The sequence below is a fragment of the Cupressus sempervirens genome, chromosome 7 (genome assembly GCF_028749045.1).
Source record: "Cupressus sempervirens isolate cs-2001-9-10 chromosome 7, ASM2874904v1, whole genome shotgun sequence".
Lineage (NCBI taxonomy): Eukaryota > Viridiplantae > Streptophyta > Pinopsida > Cupressales > Cupressaceae > Cupressus > Cupressus sempervirens.
The window spans coordinates 114,503,138-114,530,504 of NC_143124.1; the positions used below are offsets into that span (position 1 = coordinate 114,503,138).

Sequence of the window (27,367 nt, forward strand, 5' to 3'; positions counted from 1 at the left end):
GAAGCAAAATAGCATTAAGAGGATGCAAAAACAAGAGATGCAAATACAAGCCAGGTAGCATGCTTATATAGGCTAGGAAGAGGGAGGAGGTGGCAACACCAACCAATGAGGAGCAACCATCTATCAGACTAAAGATAGCAAAGTATCTTCCCAAGATAGCTAATGGATGCTCACATGTAGGAAGGTGACACCTCACAACCATTCACCTAATAAGACATGCTTTATTAACCTAAGCGAGATTATTAAAAGTGTAGGAAAAACCTAGCAAAATAGGAAAAATAAAAAATTACACTAACACCACGTTGTGATCTTCATGAATCCTTGGGAAGGATCTTCCCCTTCCCTATATTAAAAAGATGAGTTATTTTTTGATGTTCTCGGGCTTCACCATATGCTTCTCTAAGCTCCTTGTGCATTTTTCTTCCTCTCTTGGATTTCGTCTTGTCGTAATTAGGAGATTTAACTCCTTGATTCTTTAATATGCTCAACTATTCCAGATTCTCTTGAGCACTTTTAACTTTCTCAATCTGAATATTCCCCTTGACCTCCTTTTCATCATTACCTAGCTCTTGTAGTATCTATTCTGTTATGCACTGGTGTTACATGATGACTCTATCCTCAACCTCACTTGACCTTTTGGCTATTAGAGTGTCTATGTTTGACTTTTTCTTCTTCAAAAGATAATAGATCCCTTCTAAGATCTTCAAAAGTATAATTTTCTCCTCCCAGCTATAATACTTGTTGCACGAGTACTTCTTTTTGTGAAATACTGCAATTGTCTTCATTTTCAAAGTCAAATAACCGGATCAATTCCTCTAAGAGCCTTTCTATGTTTTCCTTTTCCTCCTTCCTTAACACTTCTATTTCTAAGTCTTTATTCTCTTCCACTTTCTTATTTAAAAAATCCTAGAATTCTTGTACTGGTATATCTTTTGACCTGCTTACTTCTAACATACTTGTATTGATTTTGTCTTCAAAGTACTCTCTCTTTGGGGAGGGAGTTTGCCAAAATTTGGTTAGTCACTTTGGAATTTCTTTATCTGATTTTGAGTTCACCAGAGATGGTTCTTCAAATAGCTACCTTTGTATCTTCATTGGGCTTTCATTGTTTTTGCTCTCTTCCTTTGTTAAAGCTTCTTCGAATAGGGATGATTGTTCCATATCATCAATATTTCTATGTGGACAAACTGAACTTTTGTTACTCGTCAAATTGGTTTTTGATAAATTCTTCTGTTCCTTATCTGGCTTTAAATCACCTTGCCTTTCCTTGATTTTCTTTCCTTTCTTTTTCTATTTATTATTGCGAACAATTATGCTCTGTAATTTGGTTCTATTGTTTGATTTGGGGGCTTTTCCAAGCTGATGATGAGATTTTCCTACTTCATCAGTTCTGACTTGGATAACTTGTCTTTGTTCTTGTCTAATTTTTTTCCCAGTTCTGATTGAAAACTCCCTCTATTTTCCTGCTGATTTTCACTGCTTTGAAATGACAGACTATTATCATTTTATGCTTCGACCTTACTTGGCTTTACTTCCCTTATATTGTTTGATATATCTTTTGTATTCTTTAAGGTAGTTTCCTCAACTTCATACTCTTCTTGCATCATTCTAAGGTGCCTTTTTCTAATCATGAAATGCAATTTATTGAGATCTGATGTTTTTTGCATTGTTTTGAGGGAACACTTCTGCTCATCATCAAGTCTGATTATTTCTGTGATCTTACCCTCATATTTCTGAAAGTTTAGATTGTAAATCAATCTATTGGTAATGATTTCAATTGGTTTAATATTCATCTTATTTACCCTACATTTGATTAGGAGTTCTATGTTGTTACATCTCTCAAAGGAAGCATCTAATCCGATTAGTTCTCCCATTGATCTTCCTATTCTTTTAATAATACCTATTTGATTTAACTCCAGAGGGATAGAGTTTATGGTGAACCATGTGGGTATTAAAAAATTTAGATTATCCTCATTACAGTTTGGTATCCAATCAAAAAACTTAACTGCATAACCCTTATAAAAACAATCAGAATTCAAAAGAAAATCTTTTTTCACATCTTCCTCACTATAGTGTATAAAAACCAATCTATCAGTATAATGAGAAGTACTTACTTGGTAGTCGCAGAAGTCCTCCAACCAGTCAATTAGATTATGAAGCCCTGCTTTAGGGCCATTCCAAAAAGTGAATAACTTGACCTCTTGACATTCCTGCCAACACTCTTTGCTGTCTTGATTGCTAATAATTAAGATCTTGTCTTCATGATCTATTGGAGTGCAACTAAGGGGAAGAGGGTTAGAAAAGTTAGGATAAGAATTGGGGCAATAGAGAGGTGACCTGCGATGTGGAGGAATGTAGGTTTTTGAGGAGTACGGAGCTAAGGATTCCTAAATTTAGGTTGGCAATTTAGGTTGGCTGATCAGTGGATGATTTAATGGCGAAACCACTTTGCTAGGTGTAAATGAGATTGAGATTATGGCTAGCATATTTTGTTAAATTGTAGATAAAGATCTGCTTATCTAAACTGATCGTTGAGTGAATCAAAGGACATTCTTTGCCTAGAAAGGGAAGGGTAGAGGTTTTTTGATTAGGGCAAAAATCTTGAACAACACTATTCTCCCGAACCTATAAGCCAGTTAAAGAGGAAAAATGGTTTGAGGTCTTAACTGCATACGATGCGATTGCTTGTCGAAATTCACCCGACGGTTCCTATGCCTGTATGTTTCTAGTTACATGATTGTTTGATCTATTTGCTGGTGGAGGTTTTGGGCTTGTTTTCAAAAACCCCCATTTTTTAGGGTAAGCACTCTGCAAAAATATTGACTAACTGCTTTTGCACAAAATGTCTTCGCATTTTTTTCTCTTCTACTTTTTGTTTTGCTCGCCATTTTAACTTTTTGTTGATTCTTTTATAATTATTAAGTTTAATATACTATTTTATCTAATTAAACTATTAAACTATTTTAACTTTAATATACTAGTCTATTCTATTAAACTATTATAGTTTACTACTATGTGGCACTTGTTAGTTCCTTCGAGCTAATGTTTTTATTTGACCCTAGCCTATGTTTTTTTTTCAACAAACATCATATATTCCTAAAGTTTTTGAATATATATTTTAAAATTTATTTATCAGAACAATAAATCTTTTTTTCTTATTGAATCTGAACTATTTTCCTATCAATTAAACTAAAAACAATCATGCACTAATTACATCGTAGGGCTCAAATAGGAAATTCCAAGCCATTTTTAAATCGGTTCTTTGCCTTGCGGGCTGAAATCAAGATTTTAACATTGTCGAACAGGGAGTAGCTATCTAATAGCAAATCATACTGAAGGCAACACGGAAAAGGGACGGTAATTCTTCTAATATTTGCCTGTTCGTAAGTTTCTGCTGTCAGCATTTCTGTACCCCTACTTGCTTCAGAAGATTCTCTATATGCTGCATATGCTACGGGTGGATCAGCAGACTCTGCTGGTCAATTGGTTTTGGTTCTTCATTCAATAGGCTCTGATGCCCTTGCGATCCGAGGCCCAACAACAACAGATTGTCGTCGCTATTATTTCTGTTTAAGCGGACACCTCTTCAGATTACTGTCACAATATCAGCCATGGATCCTCTCTCAGTCCTACGCGACTTCACAACACGAGGCGACCTGGAAAAAATTACGCTTTCTGGCGACAAAATCCTCTTCGGCAACGAATACCACTTTCCCTGTAACATCGAAACAGCTTACAGAGTCAATCAGGACAGTTTTTACACTCTGGAATCCCTGGTCTTCTTCGTAAAAAACAGCCATCTGAAGCACGCGGAATACATCCAACAGGTGCACAGCCACAAGCTTCAGCGTGTCTCCTTGCCCGATCGGAAACCACTTCTCGACTACCTGGAAGGCAAGGTTGCTTCGACAGACGCCATCGAACTCGTCATCAAACCGCCAGTTGAAGAATACAACCCAGAGGATCCGGACTTTGGCACCCATAATGGGTTTTTCAACAAAAGAATTGGAGCAGATGAAATCCAAGAGATAAATCAAAATCAAAACGACCCACCTCAAAATTACTACATTGAGATGATAAGATCAATTGAAAAACCCTTGATAGATAGAGAAGCTCTTCTCGAGTGTAAAAATAAGAACTTCGAGAGCCTAATTGAAGTGGCTAGTAAAAAGGATGAAGAGAGGAAAACCCATTTACAGGCGACTCCTGCCAGGGGAGTCAAAAGATCCTCCGATGATAAATGGTTTTGGAAAGATACCCATGATCTGGGCATCGATACAACACAGTCATTCATTAACAAAAGGCAGAAAGATGGAGTAAAAGTGAGCTATCCTTTTTCCAGGGCTTCAAATAAAAGTAGTAGTATTAGTTTGATTAAGGGTTGTGGCGAAGGAGTGCCAATAATTATTGTGCCCAGTGCATCTCAGACCCTTCTGAACATGTACAATGCAAAGGAGTTTTTGGAGGATGGGGTTTACTATGCACCAGATTTGAAGGCTAAAGATATGGCGAAGAAGCAAGAGTGTATTACCATACAGAAGAAGATTAATAAAGATAAAGGGGTTTCTACATTTGAGATCAGGGATAAGCCCTCTGCATTCTCAATTGAGGATTGGAGCAGAGTTGTAGCGGTGTTTGTGCTGGGGAAGGAATGGCAGTTTAAGGACTGGCCTTTTAAGGACCATGTTGAGATCTTCAATAAGCGTGAGTATAGCGCAGCTTAATATGGCGCTTTAGTTGGGCTCTCTAGAAGCACCGTGTTATTATTGTAACGCCTCTCTAAGTAATCTTGATTCTGCTGCTCTTTTTTTTTCCAAGAATGAAAATTGATTAGTTTTTACTTTTTAAGTTGAACTTGAGAATTCTGAAAAATATGCTTCTTGTTATAAGGTTTCTTTCTGAAGTGCGTGGTCTCTCAAGTATGTACATCTTCAAGTGTTAGGATGTATTTTTTTTCTATAGAACACGGGTTACGAATCCAGGGGCTGCAAAAAATAGAATTGATCGTGGGACTGTGGTAGTTGAGGGTTTCATCATATCTATAAAAAATATATGGGACATGAACCAGATTTCCTTTTTCCAAACATCATGGAGTTCTTTTATAAAGTGGAAGGACCTCGAGTCAGCAGCTGCAAAATCCAAGTTTAGAAGGTGCCGTCCTTTTAATTTTGACCTCAATCATTCTCTTGTGAGGCATTGGGAGTGCTAAATCACTTCCTGAAGCCACCCTTATCTAAATTAAGCAGTACTTTCTTGCGCTCCTAAGTAGAGGAATCAAGAACTGACTTATTTGTATCAAGAGCACCCAAAACCTTCACAGAATAGGTCAGCTGATCACGTGTTACCTGCACAGCTTTACGAGGAGGAAGGTTGGTAAGGGAACAGCAACTATAATTAAGGGGAGCGCCATTTACCTCCAAAAGTTCTGAAGAACAAGAATCAGAATCCTTAGAAACGGTTGCGCCAGTTGGAGCAACTAGATGATAATGAGGCTACACCTGACACCACCAGGTGTGAAATTGAGTATCCTTGGAGTCTAATAGTCCAAACTTTTCGAAATCATTACTCTTGCAACTGATATTTGATTTTTCACAATCTACTGAATAGTTTCCGATTCTTGCCCAATCTTCAAAACAATTTCCTAAGTAAATTCTTTTGATAGATCCATCTCCACATGAAAACAGGCAAAGATTGTACAAGTTCTATTACCATTTTGTATGGTCAATCACGCAAACATTCCTAATGAGTTTGCAATCACAATGAAACCTGGAGGCCACCAGCACTGTAGTGGCAAATAGTGCGACCTAACCCAGATAAGAGTTAATTGAAAAATTACCATTTTGAGTAGTAAAAGAGTGGAACTGTGGTCTGATGCACGACAAATTATCCTACAAAACCTGTGAGATGGAAATGATTTATCTGTCTTTCACTTATTCAAGCTTCAGAATTAAAAACCGTTGGCACATGGACAGACATAGAATTCATTCTGCAAGTTATGTTTACACACCTCAGGGACCCACTAATGAAGATTGGACGATTTCAGCCATTATTTTGGAATTTGCCAATTAGACCATGTTTTGCCAGAAAATCTTCTTGCCCAGAAACCTTAAAAATCCATTACAATTTCAGGAATGTGGGCTTGATACTTCGGACAGCAGGAAGTGCCTCTGCTAGTAACACCTGTATTTTCTGGAGCTCCTCCAATCACATCCTTAGACTTATGGTCAGGGTTGGACAAATTAAGAGCCTCAGCTACCTGTTCATTTTCATTGTAAAACTTTAGAAGAACATTCAGGTATGAGCCATGAGCAGTGACCCTATCTTCATTTTCATAGACTCCAATCTCCAAAACAGAGTTGTCAAGGAGAGGTGATGCAGGAGGGATAAACCTTCATAACCATCCTAGTCACTTCAGGCCCTCCCAGAGAAATAATGTTCTTTTTTTCATCACTATAGTTGCTACCATCCTTTCTGGAATCCTCACGCTCCCCTGTCTCACCAAATTTTGACAGACTTCACTAGAGTTTGGAACCTTGCTATGAAGGGAAGTAAAATGAGCTTTTGAAATTGAGGAAGGTGCAGATGCCTCTGCTTTTAATAACTTAATATCATTTTCATCCCAGTTCCTGTCATTGAGCTCCACTGTTGCCTTTCCTGCTTCCTCTGTGCTTCCATTACGGAAAAAGGCAAACCCCCTAGAACCCCTGGATCATCTGCCTTTTCAGATATGGAGGTGTATGGCCTGACCAAATTGATTAAGCCGAGAGGCTTTCTACAGTGGCAGCAATCTTCAATGTAAACATTTTCTATTTTGAAAAAAAATTGATGTTCATTTACATGTCAGAAAAACAAAATAGAAATAGACTAAATATAATTATAATTAAAATCGTGAAAATTACAGAGAAAAATGAGGTAGATCAAAAGTCTTGAATCATTTCCTCACGCCTCTTAGACTCACATAAATATTCAATGATGAAAATTATGGGATTATGAAAATAGACGCCTAGAGAAGGATATCTCTTGGCTGCCTTTTCAGATATGGAGGTGTATGGCCTGACCAAATTGATTATGCAGCAGGAGAAGGTGAGGTTGTGAGTAAGCAATGTGAAACATTCTTTCATAATTGAAGCTGAAGTATATATTTAGCAGTTCCCTATGCAAACACTAATTTTATATTGTTATATACTTGATGAGAGAAGTATGCCTTATTTTTTTCAGTGTAATTCGGGGACATGTCCTCTGCCCGGTTTCCATAGTACCGGGGACATTTCCGAGACTTGGGGACGTCCCCTCTACATTGTCATGTCCCTCTCTAGCGGCAGTTCTTAATTCTCCTAATAAGGCTGTAGCATGTTTTTTCTTCATATTTAGCCATTTTTTCTGAGTTTGAAAAGTCTTTTGTTTTAATAACTGGTGGGACTGAATTCACTTAAGTGGCTTCCTGATTTTCAGTCATGGGCTTGGGGTCAAGTCAAATAAGATATTTTCAGATTTTTCCTTACTTTGTGGATTAGCGCTGAGGAATATTCATTTCCCTATCATTACTATCAAGTTAGGTTTTGGAGTGCCAACGTTATATCACTACAATACAAGGAAATGATTAGGGGCTTTTTATTATGATTTTACATTGTCTTTGATCCACTGTTGGAACTCTATGCTAAGGATGCAAACCTTGAGCATCAAGCCTTGGGCAATACCCCAAGCAAACAGTTTCAGTTGCTGTATGCACACTACAAGAGTTTAGGTGTGGATACAGAAGTGGATTTCAGTTTTCACAGTCCGCCATTGTTGAGGGTATCAAAAGTATTTGTAAGGGTTTTAGATGTATTCGTTCAGGCATAGTGCTATGAACAATGAAGGGTTTGACATTAGATTTTTGGTATGCCTCAATTGTCCAATAAGAATCAAATAATTATCTTTCCAATACTTGGTATACCTCAATTGTCCAATAAGAATCAAATTATAATGTTTTCAATACCTTACTTCTGTAATTGATAGTTTATACACATCTGATTTAATTTGTAAGGTTCTGATTTATTTCTAAAAAGGAAATTCGTTCTAGGATTATTTGATCTATTTTTTATTAGAATGTTTCAAGTTGATAGTATTTTCAATATAATACCCTAACTGGGTTATTATAGTGGTATCTGGCTCATAAACCTTGCTAGCTTGTGGGGTTTCTTTTGCTTTTTGGTTGCATGGTTGTGTATCAGGGTTCTATGGATTCCAGAGGGCTGAATCTCATAGATATAATACAAGGAGCAGATCTGGGCAACGGGAATAAGCAGAAATCACTTCATCTGAAGCAGAATTGGAAGAGAGAAGGGATGGAAGCCCTACTTGTGAGATGAACAATCAGTCCCATCTGATTTAATTCGTAAGGTTCTGATTTATTTCCAAAAAGGAAATTTGTTCTAGGATTGTTTGATCTATTTTTTATTAGAATGTTTCAAGTAGATGGTATTTTCAATATAATACCCTAGCTGGTTTATTACATCATTATTAGAGCTCATTAAACCTTGCTAGCTTGTTGGGTTTTGTTTGCTTTTTGGTGCATCTTTGTGTAACAGGGTTCTATGGATTCCAGAGGGGCTGAATCTCATAGATCTAATACAAGGAGCAGATCTGGGCTACGGGAATACACAGAAATGGAAGAGAGAAGGGATGGAAGCTCTACTTGTGAGATGAACATTCTTTGACATTATTTGCTCAATAACAACAACAGGTGATGCAGCAATTTCAAGCACAGATGATTACAACCATTGGGCAGTAAAGAGATGATTTTGCACGATCAAGGATTTCAAGTTGCCATCACAGTAGAGGAGAAGTAGGATGCGAAAATTGGGATAGAGCTGCTTCTAATGTGGTAACAATGGATACAAGATATGATTGACTGTTACAGTCTTCAATTTATACCATGACATATTGATAGAGAAATCCCCCTAGAAGCAGAGGAAGTAGAAACCCACATCACAGTCGATGTTATGACTGCACATGATAATATATGCAATTGCTGGCTGATGTAAGACAGCTAACGAACTTGAATCAATTCATGAACCAATGTAAGGACAATGTAAGAAATTGTATGGAGAGACAAGACAAGAGGCCTAGGTGTCCAATAGGGCAAACTTTTCAACCTTTGGAATACAAGGATGCCATGAACAAAATTAATATTCCAACTTTTGATGGAGGGAGAGATTAACAGCTAAAGATCATGGGTACACAAGTTGGATACATTCATGGCGCTTAAGCCCATGGAAGAGGAGAAAACAATACAGTTTGCTACCATGCATTTAGAAGGGCTGGCTTATGATTAGTGGCATCACGACTTGGTTTCTCAGGATTATGCCATGATCCAATCTTATGAAGAATTTGTTAATAGGCCAATCAGCTACTTTGACAGGAAAGTGATATAAGTTTATTATGGAGAGTTGTCTTAGTTGAAGCAAATTGAACAGATGGAATCACACATCAATGAATTTCAGAAGATTACAGTAATGGTGGCTGATATGCCTCAGGATCACCATGCTTTTTGTTGAAGGTCTTAATGATAGATTGAAAAGTTTGGTGAAAGTCCACAAACCAAACTCCCTTGATGATGCTATTGGATTAGTGATGGATTTAGAGGTTTTTGCACCCTATCAGCTTCACAAAAAAAAAATACAGGCCATGGAAAACTGAGAAAATGGTCCAAATCAGCAAAGGAATAGAAGTTTTAACCAGCCAAGAAGTGTTCTATTAAATACTGAACCCAAGAGTCTAGAAAAAAGCTTGGGGGAGAGTAGTTATGTTTCTCCTATAAAGAGCCTTGGGAACTAGGACATCGCTGCCTTGGTAAGAGCAAGCATCATTTAATCGAAGTTTATTCAGAAAATGAGGATGAGTGAGAGGAAATTGTCAAGGAAGATAACAGACATGGGTTTCAAAATCCACAAATTGAATTGGAAGATATTGCTGCTGGAGAAAATCCACATATTGCTACTGTCCTGAATTTGAGAAGTAGACCTTTGATGCTGAAAGGAGTTATTAAGGGACAGTGAATGGTATGTTTGGTTGACAACAATGCTATTCACAATTTTAATGATGAGAGTCTTCTTAGTAGATGTGGACTGCAAACAAAGGAGTTCTTGAATTTAATGTGATAGTGGCAGATAGTTTTCCCTTGAGTTGTTCCCGAGTCTTAGCTTGTCTTAAAATTCAAATGGGAGACTATAACTTGTTAGGAGATTTCTATGTTTTTAATCTCAGTAATGTGGATGTTGTCTTGGGTCTCCAGTGGCTTGCATCCGGAGGAATGTATGTTCATGACTTCAAACAAAGGCAGTTGGAGTTTATGGTTGAAACTTGAAGGTAAGAAAACATGTTGAAAGCCGTGGAGGATGGAGGACCTAGATTAGTCTCTGCCAAATGAATGGAGGTTTTTCCCTTCACAATGACATTGAGTGGGCTGTGAGTGGGCATCCCATTGTTTTGTTTCTAATAATGCTGTTACAGAAAAAGAGCCAACCTACCATGTTGATGTATAATCTTTATTAGACAAACACAATGCAACATTTTGAGATATTCCACCAATATCCTCCTGATAGAGGATACGAGAATGTGATTGAGTTGGAAGAAGGCTTGGAACTAGTGATAACCAGCCCTTATAGGCATCCTTGGCACTTCAAAGAGGAAACTGGAATGACAACGAAGGAGGTTGCTAAAAAATGGGTCATATTTGACCAATCTCTAGTCCATTTGCTTCCTCAGTAGTGCTAGTCAAGAAGAAAGATGACACATTATGGATGTGTATAGACTACAAAGCATTGAATAAAAGAACCATTAAGAACATGTACCCTATTCCTAGAATAGACGAGTTGTTGTATGAACTACATGACTCAATTTTCTTCTCCAAAATTGATCTACAATCCGGCTACCATTAGATAAGTGTAAGAGAAGAAGATACACAAAAAACATCATTTTGTTGTTATTACGGGCACTTCAAATTTCTTGTCATGCCTTTGGTTTGACCAATGCTCCTACCATTAAAATTTGAGCCTAGAAACTAAAGATGATAAACAACAATAAAGAAATCACAAAAAGAGATATAATCAACACTAGAAAATATTTTGGGAAAACCCTTTGAGAATGAAGGGAAAAACCCAGCCACACAACAAAAGATCATTTTATTGATCATAAAAGTTCAAGTGTACAATATTCTTTGCTTGATGCGATATATATAACAATAGGAGAGACTCTTCATATTATAACCGAAGGTCTCTTGAGATTCCTATAACTCCTATAATTAATTATAACTCTTTGGATATTCATGCCTCAACGCATGTGAATGACACATGTCAATTACAATTAATATTACTATTTAAACATAAGTGTCCTTTTCGGTTGGAGGTGACAATAATGGTAATAATGTCCATATTTCCATAGATAAAGATTTCTATCGCAGCTACAATATTCAACACTCCCTCTTAGCCACAGAGAGATCTTTTAGCTGAACAATCACACAAGATTCCAACCAAAGTGTCAATGATGAAATCTCCTCACATAGATCCTATGAAATTAATGGAATTACTCAACATGAAAACCTATAACAATTACTCTTTGTTAATAATCATGAAATCACTCAACATGAAAACCTATAACAATTACTCATTGTTAATAATCACGGAATCACTCAACATGAAAGATTTGTAAGACTCACAACTAAGTCTTTAATCACGACTGTCATGGAATCTCTCAACATGGCATCCAACTCCCATCACGAAATCTCTCAACGTGATGAGATCATGGACTCTCTCAACATGATGTTCACTATCGCATAGTGAAAGAGTTATCACAACCGATCTACATGGCATCCAACTCCCATCATGGAATCTCTCAAAGTGATGACCTCATGGACTATCTCAACATGATGTTCACTATTGCATAGTGAAAGAGTTATCACAGCCGATCTTACAATCTCATTTATTCACACAAGAATATGCATTAAAAAAAAAGAATAGTCTCAAATATCACTAATAACATAAGCATATACGAGAATGAAGGGGATTCCATAAACACTCCCTCTTAATCAAAATAGTTTTGATCATCATATTCAGTTAGATAGTGTAACTGTTTACCGTACAGGTAAAATAAATGAACGCATACAGACAATGAACATGAACAACAAAATTTCTTAGATTATTCGCATATACCAGACTCATAAGATTAATGATAGAAGATCCAAGATGATTTACAATGATCCTAGACCGGATATAAATACTATCCGCCGAACCTTCCCGAAGGAGTCCGTCGGCCACAACCATTATGTCCGCTACAAACTATTTACTCGTCGGCTACAAAATACAAAACACCGACGACAATCATTCCGTCGGCTAAAGAAACATCGTCGGGACCATCCAGTCGGCTGACACCATCCCCCAAAAAGAAAAGTAGTCTCTGGACGACAATTACAAAATATCTGAAACAAATTAGCAAACAAAATACATTAACAGAGTGACTACAACAAAAAATCTGCTTCTGTCACATCACTTCCACATTCATCCCATTACATCTGTAGCCTCTGCTAACACAATACTGTCTCCTCAAGCTGACCTTGATAGCCACCCGTGCTGCTTTCTCTGCTTCCAACACTAGGTCCACTGAGCCAAGTGTCGCTGCACTGCCTCCAACTGGATGATTAGCTCCTCCCGAGCTCTCTATGCATCCACCAAGACAGCCTCCCGGCCAACACCTACTTCCAGTGCCTCTGGTACACAAAAAGTCCATGCCTACAGCAACTTCAAGTCTTCTCAACTAGTCAGACTCTCACGACTGATATCCGTAATGACTGGGGGTCTAGGGGGCAACGCCCCAGGTGCGCTCCCTATTGCAGTACAGGGTGGGGTCGAGGGGCAGCACCCCTCGCCCCAAGACCAAATTAGCACTTCGCAACCCACACAGAAATGCACGGAACACACCATTTTTGTCATTTTCTGCCGATTCTACACTCTTTCTGGCAACCACTGATGCGTCCCCTTCCCTTTGGCATCATCTGTAACTCATTCTGAACAACTTGAATTTGTCATCATTTTTTTTTTTTTTTTTACTGCTTCCTCTACAATCCACCACAAATCCCTCTGCACATAGAAATTCTTCTCCTTCCCTACACAGATTCGATCTTGGCTCCTGCAATTTTACTGTGCTGCCGCTAAACTCAAAAGCGCCCAAACTAAATATGTCATATTTTTCCCACTCCTCACAAAACCCTGAGCTTCTGCTGCTTATACGTATATAGGTGGACGAAAGAACTCTGCCTGTCGGATTTCTCCAGCACCTCTTCGTGGGAAGGAATTCTTACCAAGAACTTTCGCAACTCCTGCTGTTGTTGATCCTTCCCTGAGCCCATTTCATCATGGATGGCTAAGAAAATTGAAATACACCAAAGGTCTGTGGCGTTGAAAGAAATTGTGAATTTCGTGGTTTTAAAACAACCTCGCGGGTTGCTTCCGCAGACAAGACAGGCGGCAGGTAGTTGACTGCGGGGCGAACTCCCACGGAGAAGTGCTCGCGGGCCATCTCCCGTGGAGAGTTACCCGAGGACATGTGCCCGCGGGACTCTCCCGCGGAGAGTTGCCCGCGGACATGTGCCCGCAGGACTCTCCCGCGAAGAGTTACCCACGGACATGTGCCCGCGTGGTCTCTCCCGCGGAGAGATGCCCGCCAACGGCCTCCTCAGCTTCCCCGCGGGCTCTCCCGCGGCCTGCTTCCCTTTTTTTTTTTTATTCCTTCAATTTTTCAATTTTTTTTTTTGAATATATAATTTCAATTTTTCAATTTGTTTTTTTTTACAAAAATAAAATAAAATAAAAAGAGAGCACCTCAATTTTTCCTCCAAGCGTTGCCATTCTGCAACGACGACGGAGTCAGCTGGCCATTCTGTGACGGAGTCTTCCTGGCACCATATATTTGCATTTTAAATCCGTTGACTACCGAAGGCACCTCTTGCTCGTCCAATGTCTCCAATTTTATCACCCGATTGTCACCAACCTCCCAGGTCTGATATGGTCCAACCCATCTTGCCTTAAACCTTTCCTGTTTGATTTCATCCCGACCGTCGTACTTGAGTACCAACTGCCTCGGCGGAAACTTGTTGAGTTTGAGATGTTTGTCATGCCAGGCCTTATGTCTGTTCTGTGTCACCTCCGTTGCCCACTGTGCCTGCGGTCGTCGCACATCTAACTTATTTCCTTGCTGTTGGCACCCTTCCATCAATTTTATGGTGCGATGTATTCTTCTCTTTCTGCACGGTCCTTTCACTGGGTGCCGGATGATGGGATCTTTCTTTTTTTTGGGGTTGGACTGTATGTTCTTCCCCTTAGCTTTAGCCATAACTGCCTTTCCGTAATCTGCTTCTCTGTATTCCTCCGGACACTCATTTTCCTCCTTTCTCTCACCTTCGTCGACCCTTAGCATATTACAACTCGAAAATAATTCGTAGTCTTCTATCTGCCAATGGTAAAGGCCATTCACCGAGTCTAGGTCGTCATCATTTGATCCTCCTTCTAGTGTCAATACTCCTTCATCGTTCAGTTCCATTCTCCTCTTTCCTTCATCGTCATTTCTTTCGTCGTCACTGTCGCCTTCACCTTTTGAGTCTGACGATGCTGCCTCCTCACCTACCATTTGTGTGTGCAGGTCAATTATGAATCTTTTGCCTCCGCGCTCCATTGATAGGGTATTTCGTTTCCAATCATGTTTTTCTTTTGCTTGCACCAACCAATCCCGTCCCAGAATAGCATCATATCCTTTTCTTTTCAATGGAATGACCACAAAATCCAATAAAAATGGTTGCGTACCAATGATTACCAGTTGCACCCTCAAGGTTCCTAACGGTTTGATCCCGTGCTGGTTTGCCGTGAGCAACTGGAATGTAGGTGGCCACAGCGTTGACTTTCCCAACTTCTTCCAAGTATCCTCCGGTAAGACATTCACGCCGGACCCTCCGTCAACAATTGTCTCTGTCAAAACATTTCCCAAAATCCCCATCTCGACGACTGCCGGATGTCGTCCGGATGTGAGTGCCAGCAGCATTGGGTCTGTTGCCGTTACTTCCCTATTGTCCCTTCCTGTGTCCTCCGTTGCTTTCGGAAACGATGTATGATTCAAAATGGCCGTCTGTAACTGGGGCATTGTGAGAAGGAGGTCACTTATCTTGACTGGTATCTCCGTTTGTAAGATCTGTTGTACAATGTTTTGTTCTGCGAAGTTCCTTGCCAAGGTGCTGGTGATGTCCTTCAACTGAGATGTCCCCACTGACGATGCCTTTGCAATTTCCGCTTGTGCTTCCCCCAATTTTCTCTTTCCTCCGCTTGCCTCCGTGTAATTGCCAAAACCTCCTCTACATCCGTGCCAACAATGATCAAGTTTACTCCAGACTTTGGACACTTGGAATCTTCGTGATCGCCGGGTCCGCACCATCTGCATAATAATTTCGGTGTGTTTGCCGTTGTACAATCCCGCGCAAAATGACCCCACAAATTACATGCTTGGCATTGAACGATCGACCGTCCGTTTGCATCATACTGAGTTCGACTTCGACTCCCATTATTATTGTTATTATTTGTATTGTTGTTATTTTGCCCTCTGCTATTATTCCTGTGTCCTCTGGATGTGGCACTTGCACTATTCGTATTTCCGCTACTGCCCGACGGGGAAGCCTCTTGTGTAAGAAACACTTGCGGAGATCCTCTTGTGTTTATGTTAAAGGGGCACTCTTTTGTCGAATGGCCCATGATCTGACAAATGTCACAAAATTGGTTCTTTGGACACGATCCTTTAGTATGACCCTGTGCACCACAGTTCACTGCCTTTTGGCTCCTTTTGTATGTTTTTAAACTCCATCATGCGAACCATATCCTTCTGTAGGGCACGAACCTTCTTGCTGCTGCCTTCGTCGTCGCTGCTATCATCTCCGGTAGGCTCGTCATCATCAGAGTCAGAGGAGCTAGTTTTCTTCTTCTTTGTCTTCTGCTCACTTTCAAGGTCTAGTGCTTTGTTATACGTGTCCACATATGATGACGGTGGCACAATTTTCATTTTCCTTCGCAACTTCGAGTGTAGGCTGTCCACGAACCATCTTTTCTGCAATCCGTCCGCTGGCTTGCTTTCCATTTTGTTTATTAAGTCTTTTAATCTCCTGGTGTAGACGCGGACAGTTTCATGCTTTCCCTGTTTGGTATTGAAAATCTCTGCTACGATTTCATTATCATCCCGCAAGAGTTTAAATTCCGCTAGGAACTCCTTTTTAATGTTATCCCAGCTATTTAGCTTTTGTGGATCCGTATCCGAAAACTAATCAATCGCCACACCTCGTAGGGTTGCCAAAAATTGTCTCATCCAATCGTCTTCATTAGTTATGCCATTTGCCCTCCATATCGTTTCACATGTTTTACAATGTCGAATGAGATCGGCCGTACCATCGTCATTGAACTTCGGCAGTTTCTCTTTCGGTCTCGCCATTACGATTGGTTTCTGTAAACAAGCGTTGCTCGGTCTTGCAACACTGGCGCTCTTCACTCCCACACTGGCGGTCTACACTCCCACACCGACAGTCTGTACTCCTACACCGGCGGACTGGTCTCCCACACCGACGGTCTGCACTCCCACATCGGGGGACTGGTCTCCCACACCAGAGGTTTGCACTCCCACACCGGCGGACTGCTCTCCCACATCGGCGGACTGCTCTCCCACACTGGAGGTCTGCACTCCCACACCGGCGATCTGTACTCCCACACCAGAGGACTGCTCTCCCACACCGGCGGACTACACTCCCACAGCGGCGGATTGCTCTCCCACACCGGAGGTGTCGACAACTACGAACCTTGGTGAACAAGAAGGATCTTCTGAAGTTGTTTCTCGCGGAAGTCTATCTCGGACAAAGAGGTCACTCCACGCTCGTGCTCCCTCGGCACTGCGAGCCGTGCGAGTTGATGCTCTTCCGTCTGAATTTTCTTCCCTCGGCGAACACAAATTCAAGAACTCCTCCCGTGCTTCTTCCACCAATTCCACCCGCTGTCGAGTCTCCTCCAACAATTCTTTGGCGCTCCATTTTCTGTTGGCAATCTTTTGAAATCTCGGTTGGCGTTCGGCTTGCTGTGCCAGAATTATTCTCTTGCGCAGTACAGACTCCATCTTTTCCCTTGACCTTATTCCGATCTTTGTTAAGCTGATTTGGCATTAATCTTCATTCCTCCCACCTTCCAGGTTCATAAGGCAACGACGCCAAATGTTCATCGTACAGGTAAAATAAATGAACGCATATAGACAATGAACATGAACAGCAAAATTTCTTAGATTATTCGCATATGCCAGACTCATAAGATTAATGATAGAAGATCCAAGATGATTTACAATGATCCCAGACGGTGTATAAATACTATCCGCCGAACCTTCCCGAAGGAGTCCGTTGGCCACAACCATTATGTCCACTACAAACTATTTACCCGTCGGCTACAAAATACAAAACACTGACGACAATCATTTTGTTGGCTACAGAAACACCGTTGGGACCATCCAGTCGGCTGACAGTAACCTCCAAGGCTGAACATCTCCCTCTGAATCTTGAGCTTCCTGTGAACACAAATCATCTTATTACTTCCTGTAACAAAGAAAGACCATCATCCAATTATATAACTTAGAATACATAATAACTATCACTAGAGATAATGTATGCAATAGTTACACATAGGCTCTTAGCCAATTAGTATCCAAAGGAAATACTTCCAATCGAATAATGCATGCAACCTCCTTAAAACTAGATTAGGAATAAGCAAATACTTAGCTTTAATTTTTTAGAAGCTCAGTAATGTGTCCCTCACAAAAAATATCACTGCAAATGGACATTCACTAGCCATAATTTCTTGTTGCTGAAGGCTTTAACTTGCTATTTCAACATCTTGAAAACTTTCTAGCTTGGCCATAGGTATTCACTAGCATAGCAATGACTCACAACCAGTCTTTCATGAAGATGAATAATGCCTGTAAACCGTTCCAAACACATTGAGCACAAAACTTTACCAATCAAAATAAAAAAATATTCTTGTGTACTAACGAGAAATATTCATCTTACCCTGAGTCTAGGCAAATTCACATTAACAGACGATTTCTTGTTGTTCCATCTTAGAGTGATGGAATACGTCTGCATGCAATATTCAAAATCCTTCCCCTGTAACTTCACAAACTCTGTTGTTATGAAGGCTCAACCTTGATACCCAGATCAATATATATGTCAATGTTCTACATAGTCTCTGTAATTCAAAGCTTCAAAATATACATTGCCCGTCGATGTACGTTCAATTGAACACCACCAAAGACTCGGTCTTGAAAAGATATCGAAGGACCAATTCACCGTTACAAGATGGTAAAGAGAATCACAAAACTGGGTGAGAAACAAGGTGTTTCTTGGCTTAATTGATGATACGATGTCTCCACCACAAAGAACGGTTACATAGAGTAAATGATTGGATGCCCCTATAGCAGCATGAAGACTGGCTGCACTATAAATGAAAAGATTCTTGCCTCATACTGAATTTGACCACCCATGTTGAATGCAAATACATATGATATGAAGAACACAAACACTCAAGTGCTTCCCAAATCTACTACAATGCAATAGGTGGTCTTCCTTGAGCCAGGTGGGTCGATCAGCACTTGCCCAAAACAATTTTTTCTTTCTTGCAACCCCATATTGATATTAATCAATGATTTTGTCCATTCCATATGGACTCACTTTTCTCCATAAATCGTGGAAGAGGTGATGCGATGGAAATGGTCTCCTACGCTTCTATTCTCTTCTAAAATAGAAATGGTGCCTAAGCCTGTAAAGCTGGAAGTAAATATTTTGGTCTATGCAATCTGAACATCTATCCCTTCGTTCATGATGATAACAATGCTTTGTTCGCCTGTGCTAGATATAAAATAAATTGACACACTAACACTGAGACTGCTTGGTATAGCTTCGGTTTCTTGAACAAAACTTATTAAGCTAAACACGTGATTCTTCATGACTCAGAAAAATGAGAAACAGTGCCGTAACACAAACCATACCTTAGGATTGGTGAAAATTTGTACACTATGCCATATGACTTGATAGTGACAGGTAAGGTATAATTGATGCACGAATTCAAAAACATGAATACACATTGATAGTCAAACAATGAGGAGCATTCTCAACCTACCAGACACACATAAAAGAAAGAATTTAAAACAAAATACGCATGCATGAGATACCAATCACATAAGACCTTATTCACACTCATTTCTTGCTGTTATAAGTAAACTTGGCTCTGATACCATGTTAAAATTTGAGCCTAGAAACTAAAGATGATAAACAACAATAAAGAAATAACAAAAGAGATATAATCAACACCAGAAAATATTCTGGGAAAGCCCTTCGAGAATGAAGGGAAAAACCCAGCTAGACAACAAAAGATCATTTTATTGATCATAAAAGTTCAAGTGTACAATATCCTTTGCTTGATGCGATTTATATGTCAATAGGAGAGACTCTTCATATTATAACCGAAGGTCTCTTGAGATTCCCATAACTCCTATAATTAATTACAACTATTTGGATATTCATGCCTCAACGCATGTGAATAACACATGTCATTTACAAGTAATATTACTATTTAAGCATAAGTTTCCTTTTTTGTTGGAGGTGACAATAATGGTAATAACATTCATATTTCCATAGATAAAGATCTCTATCGCAGTTACAATCTTCAACACCTACAACTTTTCAGTCTGTATGAATTATGTTTTCCATGGACAGTTGAGGAGTTTGTATAAGTATTTTTTGATGACATACTAATATATAGTAAAACCAGGGAATAACTTATGCAATTCTGAGATGCTGTCCCAAGCATCATGGAACAATAGTCTTTGCTAGCCAAAGCTTCTAAATGTGAGTTTAGAATGTTGGAAATTGTCTACTTGGGACATGTGGTAGGTAGGTATTGACGGGGTAAAGGTGTACATTAGGAGAAGATTTAGGCAATCCAAGAGTGACCAATTCCTAAGCATATTTCTGATCTCAAAAGGTTTTTGGGGTATGTTGCAATTACAAGAGGTTTAAACAAGAATTTTCCGAGGTAGCTTCGCCATTGACTGACCTTAAAAGGAAATGAGCTTTTCACGGGTCACAAAAGCACAAGTTACCTTTGATTATGAGTACATGTCCAGTTTTAGCACTACTTGATTTTACAAAGCCTTTCATTGTGGAGTGATGCTTCAAGACAAGGAATTGGGGCAATATTGATGTAGGATAGTCATCCTATTGTGTTTGAGGGCCAAAAGCTTAGAGACAAAGAGATGTTGTGTAACAACTGAAATTTCTAAGGACAAAAAACCCTTGAGATACTCTTTCTTTTATCAAATAGAAGTAAAACCCTTGAGATACCCTTGTTGTGTAACATTCACATGAAAAGGAATAACAGAGAATAACTAATTAACTGCTATATAGCAATTGCATTCTCATGAAAAGACCTTAACTATCAATTAAAAGAATTAGCTACCTTTATGATGAACTAGTATGAACAATCATAATAGATTAACTAACTATACTACACATGATATGTAAAATACTAAAAAACTGATTGCAAATCCTAACTACCATTTCACATGAACAAGAATGCAATTGCATACAATATAATGCTGAAACTAAGATAAAGATGCAATTGAAAGGAAATAATGAATTACTAACAATGTTTAGATCGCACCACATCAAGAGAAGTAGGAATTGGTCTGAGTTGTGCGAGTCTAGGCATTTGGAGGAGAGGAAAAGCATTGACAGAGGCTTAACCTCCCAACCATGTACCTAGTGTTATCCCCACTCAATCTCTGTTGAGAATGGCCCTACCTTGTATGGGCTAAGACGTGTACACTACCTTGTCTTGCCACCTAAGCAACTTGGTGTCAAAGTTGTCAACTACATAGCCGACTAGACTATGGGTACCTCCTAACATGTCAGCCATTTGACTATGAGTTATCTTGACCTCTGGTGATCATAGCAACATTATTTGCCAATAAACCTACCCTGGCCAAGGATTTCTAAAGGACACTATGTGCTCAATCACCCACCATTTGACTTGATAGACATACTTGTTGTGGGGTTTTCACACCATCGACTTGTAAATGGGGAGCTCATTTTTGTCTCTTGGTCTTGTCCTTTTGGCTTTAGTTCTTGGTAGGCTTGGGTTTGGCCTTCTAAGGTCCCCTCTTTCGAATGAGAATTGGTAAAAATTGGCCAAGTTTGGAAAGTGTTGTCCATGTGGCTCCTAGAATGGAAACTGTTTAGTTATTTGAGAATTGAATGTCTTGACATACTATTTTTAGCTTGTCTATTTTTAGTAAGTGTATTTATAGTAAATTTCACTACCCCTAGACTGACCTTATTTTGACTTTGGAACAACTTACTATTAATAGAAAGTCTATTTCGAGTAAATTTTACTACCTCTCAAATTGACCTTATTTCGACTTTGGAACAACTTACTATATTTAGAAAGTCTATTTTTGGTAGGTCTATTTTGACAATGAGTGTGCTCTCCAGTTGATAAAGAGCCCAAAGGGTATTTGTTTCTATATCCAAAAGAATGAGCAAGGAAGACACTCTCCAGTTGATAAAGAGCTGAAAGGGTATTTGTTTCTATATCCAAAAGAATGAGCAAGGAAGACATTCAATAAAAAATGGTTAAGTCTGGAATCATCCTTGAAATATTCAAAAGTGGAAATGCATGAAAACATTAGGAAAAATGGTTGCTACGAAATTCATCCATCACGGACAAAATCCACGACCACTCAAAAAATCCTGCCTTGGAGAAAAACGGGTGTTGCTAAATTCTTCCATCATGGACAAAATCCACAACCACTCAAAAAATCTCACCTTAAGAAAAATAGGTGTTGCGGAATTCTTCCATCATGGACATAATCCATGACCACTCAAAAAGTCCTACCTTGGAGAAAAATGATTGTTGCGGAATTCTTCCATCACGGACAAAATCCACGACCACTTAAAAAATCCTGTCTTGGAGAAAAATGGTTTCTACGAAATTCTTCCATCATGGACAAAATTCACGACCACTCAAAAAATCCTGTCTTGGAAAAAAAATGTTTGTTGTGGAATTCTTCCATCATAGACAAAATCTACGACCACTCAAAAAATTCTGCCTTGGAAAAAATGGTTGTTGTGGAACTCTTCCATCATGGACAAAATCCATAACTACTCAAAATTTCCTACAAGAAGAAAATTGAAAATCTTGGAAAAAATGGCTAAGTGTTGAAATTTTCTCCTTCATGGAAGAAAAAATGGCGAAGTGTTGGAAAATTTCTCCTTCATGGAAGAAAAAATGGTTAAGTGTTGGAAATTTTCTCCGTCATGGAGAAAAAATGGCTAAGTGTTGGAAAATTTCTCCTTCATGGAAGAAAAAATGGCTTAGTGTTGAAAATCTTCTCCTTCATGGAAGGAAAAATGGCTGTGTTGGAAAATTTCTCCTTCATGAAAGAAAAAATGGCTAAGTGTTCAAAACTCTCTCCTCCATGGAATAAAAATGGGCTAAGTTTCGGAAAATTTTGCTTTCGTGGAAGAGAAAAATGGCTTCTTCATGGACAAAAAATGGAATAGTGTTTGAAAATTCTCCTTCATGGAAAAATGAAAAAGGATTATGTGTTGGAAAATTTCTCCTCCAAATCTCAAATTTCACCCTCTTCAAGTTTGCACCCATGGGAAAAATGATTGATGGTGATAAACAAAAAGGGTGAAATCTTCAAAAATGTCAGAAAAGGCATAATAGTGATTTGAAGAGAAATGAGAAGAAAGCTCTAGTTCTAGAAATTCAAGAAAGATGCTCAAATCCAGAATTCTAGTACCAACATCAAAGTACTAAGTGATCCAGTCCCAAATATTCAAGGTTCAAAGATCAAAGTTTAATGGTGAAGGAAGTTCAATATGAGGAAATTCTAAAGTGACAAAGTCATTAGCAATAGATTGCAATCCATCACAAGGAAATAAATTTCCGAGCAGGTACATGAAAGATAGGATGTTCAAGGAGAGATTTTCATAAAAGTCAGTCAAAGTTGGATCTTATGACGCAATTGGAAAGGAATCAAGCCTACGTGTCCTCCATCATGATTTTGTGGCACCCAATTATCTTCACTGACGAGTTGAGGTCTCCAAGTCAGACTTTTATGCATTCAGGGAATGGAATCAAGAATAATCTATTCAAGGAAGACTGAGCATTTATCGAGGAATGGACATGCATAGTAGATATTTATTGCACCCCACTCTCTTTCTGTGCAAGCATTCATAGTGGGAATTTATTACCCACTATGGTAGTGGATTTCTTATTGCATTAATGTAGATTCCTTTTCTTTGCCCTAACCCTAATTAGGGCTGATGTGGCATGATCTAGGTCATCAGTTATTGTGATCATCTTGGCCATCTGTTGTCATTGAGAACCTATACAAAGGCCTCACTCCTCATTTGTAAAGGGGGGGGGGATTTTCTAAGATTGTCTCTATGAGCTACTGAGATAATGAAGTTCTGATTGAAGCTTGGTGAATACTTGATGTGTCTTAGTGCTTGCTTGTTCTCTTAAATTCCCTCATTTAGATTTAGTCTAGTTTAGGTAAAGTGTTGTGATTGCAATGGATAATGTAATGGTGTTATGATGAATTTCCTTTGGTTCATACTTTTGACATTTTAGTGGTTCTAAATCGTCGTGCAAAGTTAGCCTGAACCCATTTCATGCATATGCTTGACTTCTATCATTCGTATATATTGTTCTTTATGATGGTGTATGTGGTGGTATGAAATTTTTTGGCATAACCCCTAAAGATTGCACCAATTCATGCATAGTTGTAGTATAACTTGGCAAAGTGGAGCTCGGTAAATCGAGGAATTTGTCCACCAGAGTACCATTTATTGTCATCACTACCCTTATGGTTAGAATAGAATTCCTGGACCCTATCCTATTTCACTTCTGCATATTTTGTGAAAACCCAAAATAGTACTTCATTGCAAAAACTTAAGATAGCTCCCACATCCAGCATGGCTTGAAATGAATCCAAGTAAATATGTAAGGCCCCTTGTGATCATTAGCAAATCACATCAACCACTGAGCTTATCCACAGTCAAGACCTGACATTGGAGGAACCTTGGAGTCATTGTATGATCTTCTAGCAATTTTAGCATACACGAGACTTTGTTCAAGAGGGAATAATATATTTGGTTATTTTGTTCTACTGTTTGGTGGGTCATAAAACACACATCAACAATACTAATTTCCAGTTCCCACTATAAGCTAACTAGATTCCAATTAGATTATTTATAATAGTTTTGATTCATCTCTTTGTTTTTGTAGGTTTATTATTTTGTCCAATTCATATGGACTACACCACTTATCTCAGCTATTCTTGCTATCCTTCATGATATTTGGTGTGATTTTCCAGCTTGCATTATATATATAAACTAGAAATTGCACCTTAGTGTGCAATAGGTACGCCGGATAGATATTGAGGGTGAACTTAGCATATGTCCCTTCGTTAGTATCTCTCTTTTGTATAACTAGATATCTTCCTATCAGTATGCCTCAACATCTTTATCTACTTTTGTATCCCCCCCTCTCTCTCTAAAACATAATGTTCATGAGCTTTTAGTAAATAATTTAAATAGAAATTCATAAAATTATAACTATATGACAATTTCTAGAATTTTATAAATTAATTATAGATATATTAATCAAATATTATTAAAAATGATATATCTTTAACTTCTTTTTTATCACTAAGAGACTGAAGTCAAGATTAATTATTAGTATGTATTTTGATTAATTATTATTATTTATTAAGTTCGTTTAGGCTCAAGCTCAAGATCTCCAAGATAAGAGAGGGTCTCTAAGAAGAGTGCCCATTAAGCACCCCACCAACACAAACCTTTTTACAAGTAGTGTCAAGGATAACAAAAAAATTCTCACGAATCACCCACAAACATAGGTGAGGTAGAGGGATCTAGTCAAGATCTATATAGCAACAACCATCCTACCTTGTACACAATCTAATCCAACACCAACATACGTGGTGGAACCCAACAAAGAATTAGGGGTTGTTGATAAAGATGTCCCATCGGTATTTAGAGAACCTACACATTTTAAAAATAATTGGCGAGGAAATGATAGAGTTGTTAGAGTCACTATGTGAGAAATTTTAAAAATATGTAAAGTCGTGAAAACATGATGCTTAGTTGGGGAGGACGCATCGCTACTTCACCTTGAGTTAATTTAGTATTTTCTCCTAATGTCTTTTATTATTATATGTTCAAGAGTTTCTCTTGATTATCTCTTCCTTTGACAGGCTATTAGAGATCTATGTTTGTTTGTTTTCTACTTTGGTTTCTACCAGAATACTTGTCAAGTGAATGTTTATTGTCTCTTAGAGATACTTGATCCATCCTTTGACTTTCTCCCTATAGATGTGGATTTGTAGGAGTTGGCTATTGATAGTATCCATTATTTGTCTAATTTGCATGCCTATGACTTGTAGAAGATTGTAAGCTTGTGCTAATTGTGTAATCGATTCCTCTAGCTTTATCATTTTATCCCTTATAATATTGGTTGGGTTGGGCTAAAGTAAACAAAGTTTGTAAATGATATGTCTGCCTCTAAGATGTTTTCATTTAGGCTCTTGGTATTTTTCTTTTAATTTTGAGTGAGCAATAGAACATTTTATATACTTGTCTATTATGTTCATTAAGACTTTCTCTTGATGTTTTGTACTAATGTTGTCCTTCATAGAGGTCACATCTCCTTGTATATTTTATTCCAAATGTTTGAGTTGTTGCATAAAAAAGGTAGAGAAGCGTCTTGTGTTAAGTGGTCACCCTTAAACATCACACACTAAGGACAAAGTTAAACTTGAAAAAATAAGTCAACTTTGACTATTTAACACTTTTATCTTAGGAATCAAGCCTTAGTATGTAATGTTTAAGTCATTGGCTGTTAAGCGAGGAATGACATTATTGATTGTATGGCTATCACTCCTCTAGCTGCTTGACATTATTGATATGTTTGATAAGTCGTGTGCTCATTATAATAACATGTAACAGTCTATTTGGCAGGGGGAATACGAGTGGAATAAGCATATGTACATCTTAAAAATTTTGAATTCTCTGTTTGGATGCACCAAATTGGAATTGGAATAGGAAATAAAATAGGAATACATATCTAATTTTGGCCCAAAAAATAAGCATTTGCAATTCCACCTAAATAGGTGGAATTGAAATACGTATTCTTATTCTAGTTTTATTTATTTTAGAAAACATAAATTTTTAGGTCCATGAATTCCCCATCAAATTATGCTAAACTAAAAAGAGAATAGAAATATGTACCCCATTTTTTATTCTAGAATAACTATTCCTATTCCCAAATTTCAATTCCTGTAACCAAACTAAGAGATCGTCTTACTCTATATGTTTTGTAGAGGAGGGATACCAAAATTTCTTACACAGGATCCTATGATTGACCACTGTAATAGTTTCATATGTTCATGCTACGTTGAGCTCAATAAACAAATGCGAATACGATGAGTGTCACTTAGATGAGATGGATTGAGATCATAATTTATGGCCACTATTTTGAAACCCGACACGGTAATGTGCTCGAGAATGATGGAAATTCACTCCATTAAATGTAATTTCCCCATTTGATTTCATAAGAGAACTCTAGTCAGAACGCCCAAGAGGAATCACTATAAGGGATCTATGCCTGATTTATCGCTACAGAGTAATCAGACCTTAAAGAGAACCATGTCACCTCAAATTCCGTCAACTTTTGTAGAACGACTGTCTTGACAAGCTCTGTTATTAGAAGATTTCAACACCATGATCGGTAGCTAGGCGGGAATGCCCAATAAAATGGTAGCAAGAGCGTTTTATGACAATGGAGTAAATCTGAAGTTACCAAGAATTAACATTGAGCATTGCCCGTGATGATAGATAATAAATGACGAGGAGATAGTATACTTGGGCATTTTCATGTCAATTGTACGTTGTGGCGAGGATCGTCCTCATGGTAGTCATTGGTTGTAACAAACTTTGCACCGTTGATTTTACAATTTAGCTCGTCCTCTTCATATAAGGAATGCCTACGACATAATTAGTTATGTAAAGGATTATCTTTCTATATCCATAATTCAGAAATAAAAAGAAAAGAAAACTATAATTCCTATGTGGCCAGATTGACTTTTAACCATTGACAAGCTTCCATAAAATTTGAGGGATGTATATAGTTAAAGTCACTGTATTTTGGAAGTATACATGGCATGACAACCCAATTCTCTT

The 27,367-nt window shown here is 38.4% G+C and overlaps 1 protein-coding gene across 2 annotated transcripts in view; it reads left to right on the forward strand.

Moving 5' to 3' along the window:
• Positions 1-3,217: 3,217 nt before the first annotated feature.
• Positions 3,218-27,367, forward strand: part of PHP (PLANT HOMOLOGOUS TO PARAFIBROMIN) — a 33,656-nt gene continuing 9,506 nt past the window's right edge. Inside the window, exon 1 of one of the 2 annotated variants that reach the window (XR_016353616.1) lies at positions 3,218-4,783. Coding sequence is in view for 1 of the 2 variants with exons in the window: in XM_089790821.1 (XP_089646947.1) it covers positions 3,612-4,704 (1,093 nt within the window). In the remaining variant the exon portion in view is untranslated. The remainder of the gene's footprint in view (positions 4,784-27,367) is intronic. The other variant, XM_089790821.1, reaches the window with a different exon arrangement.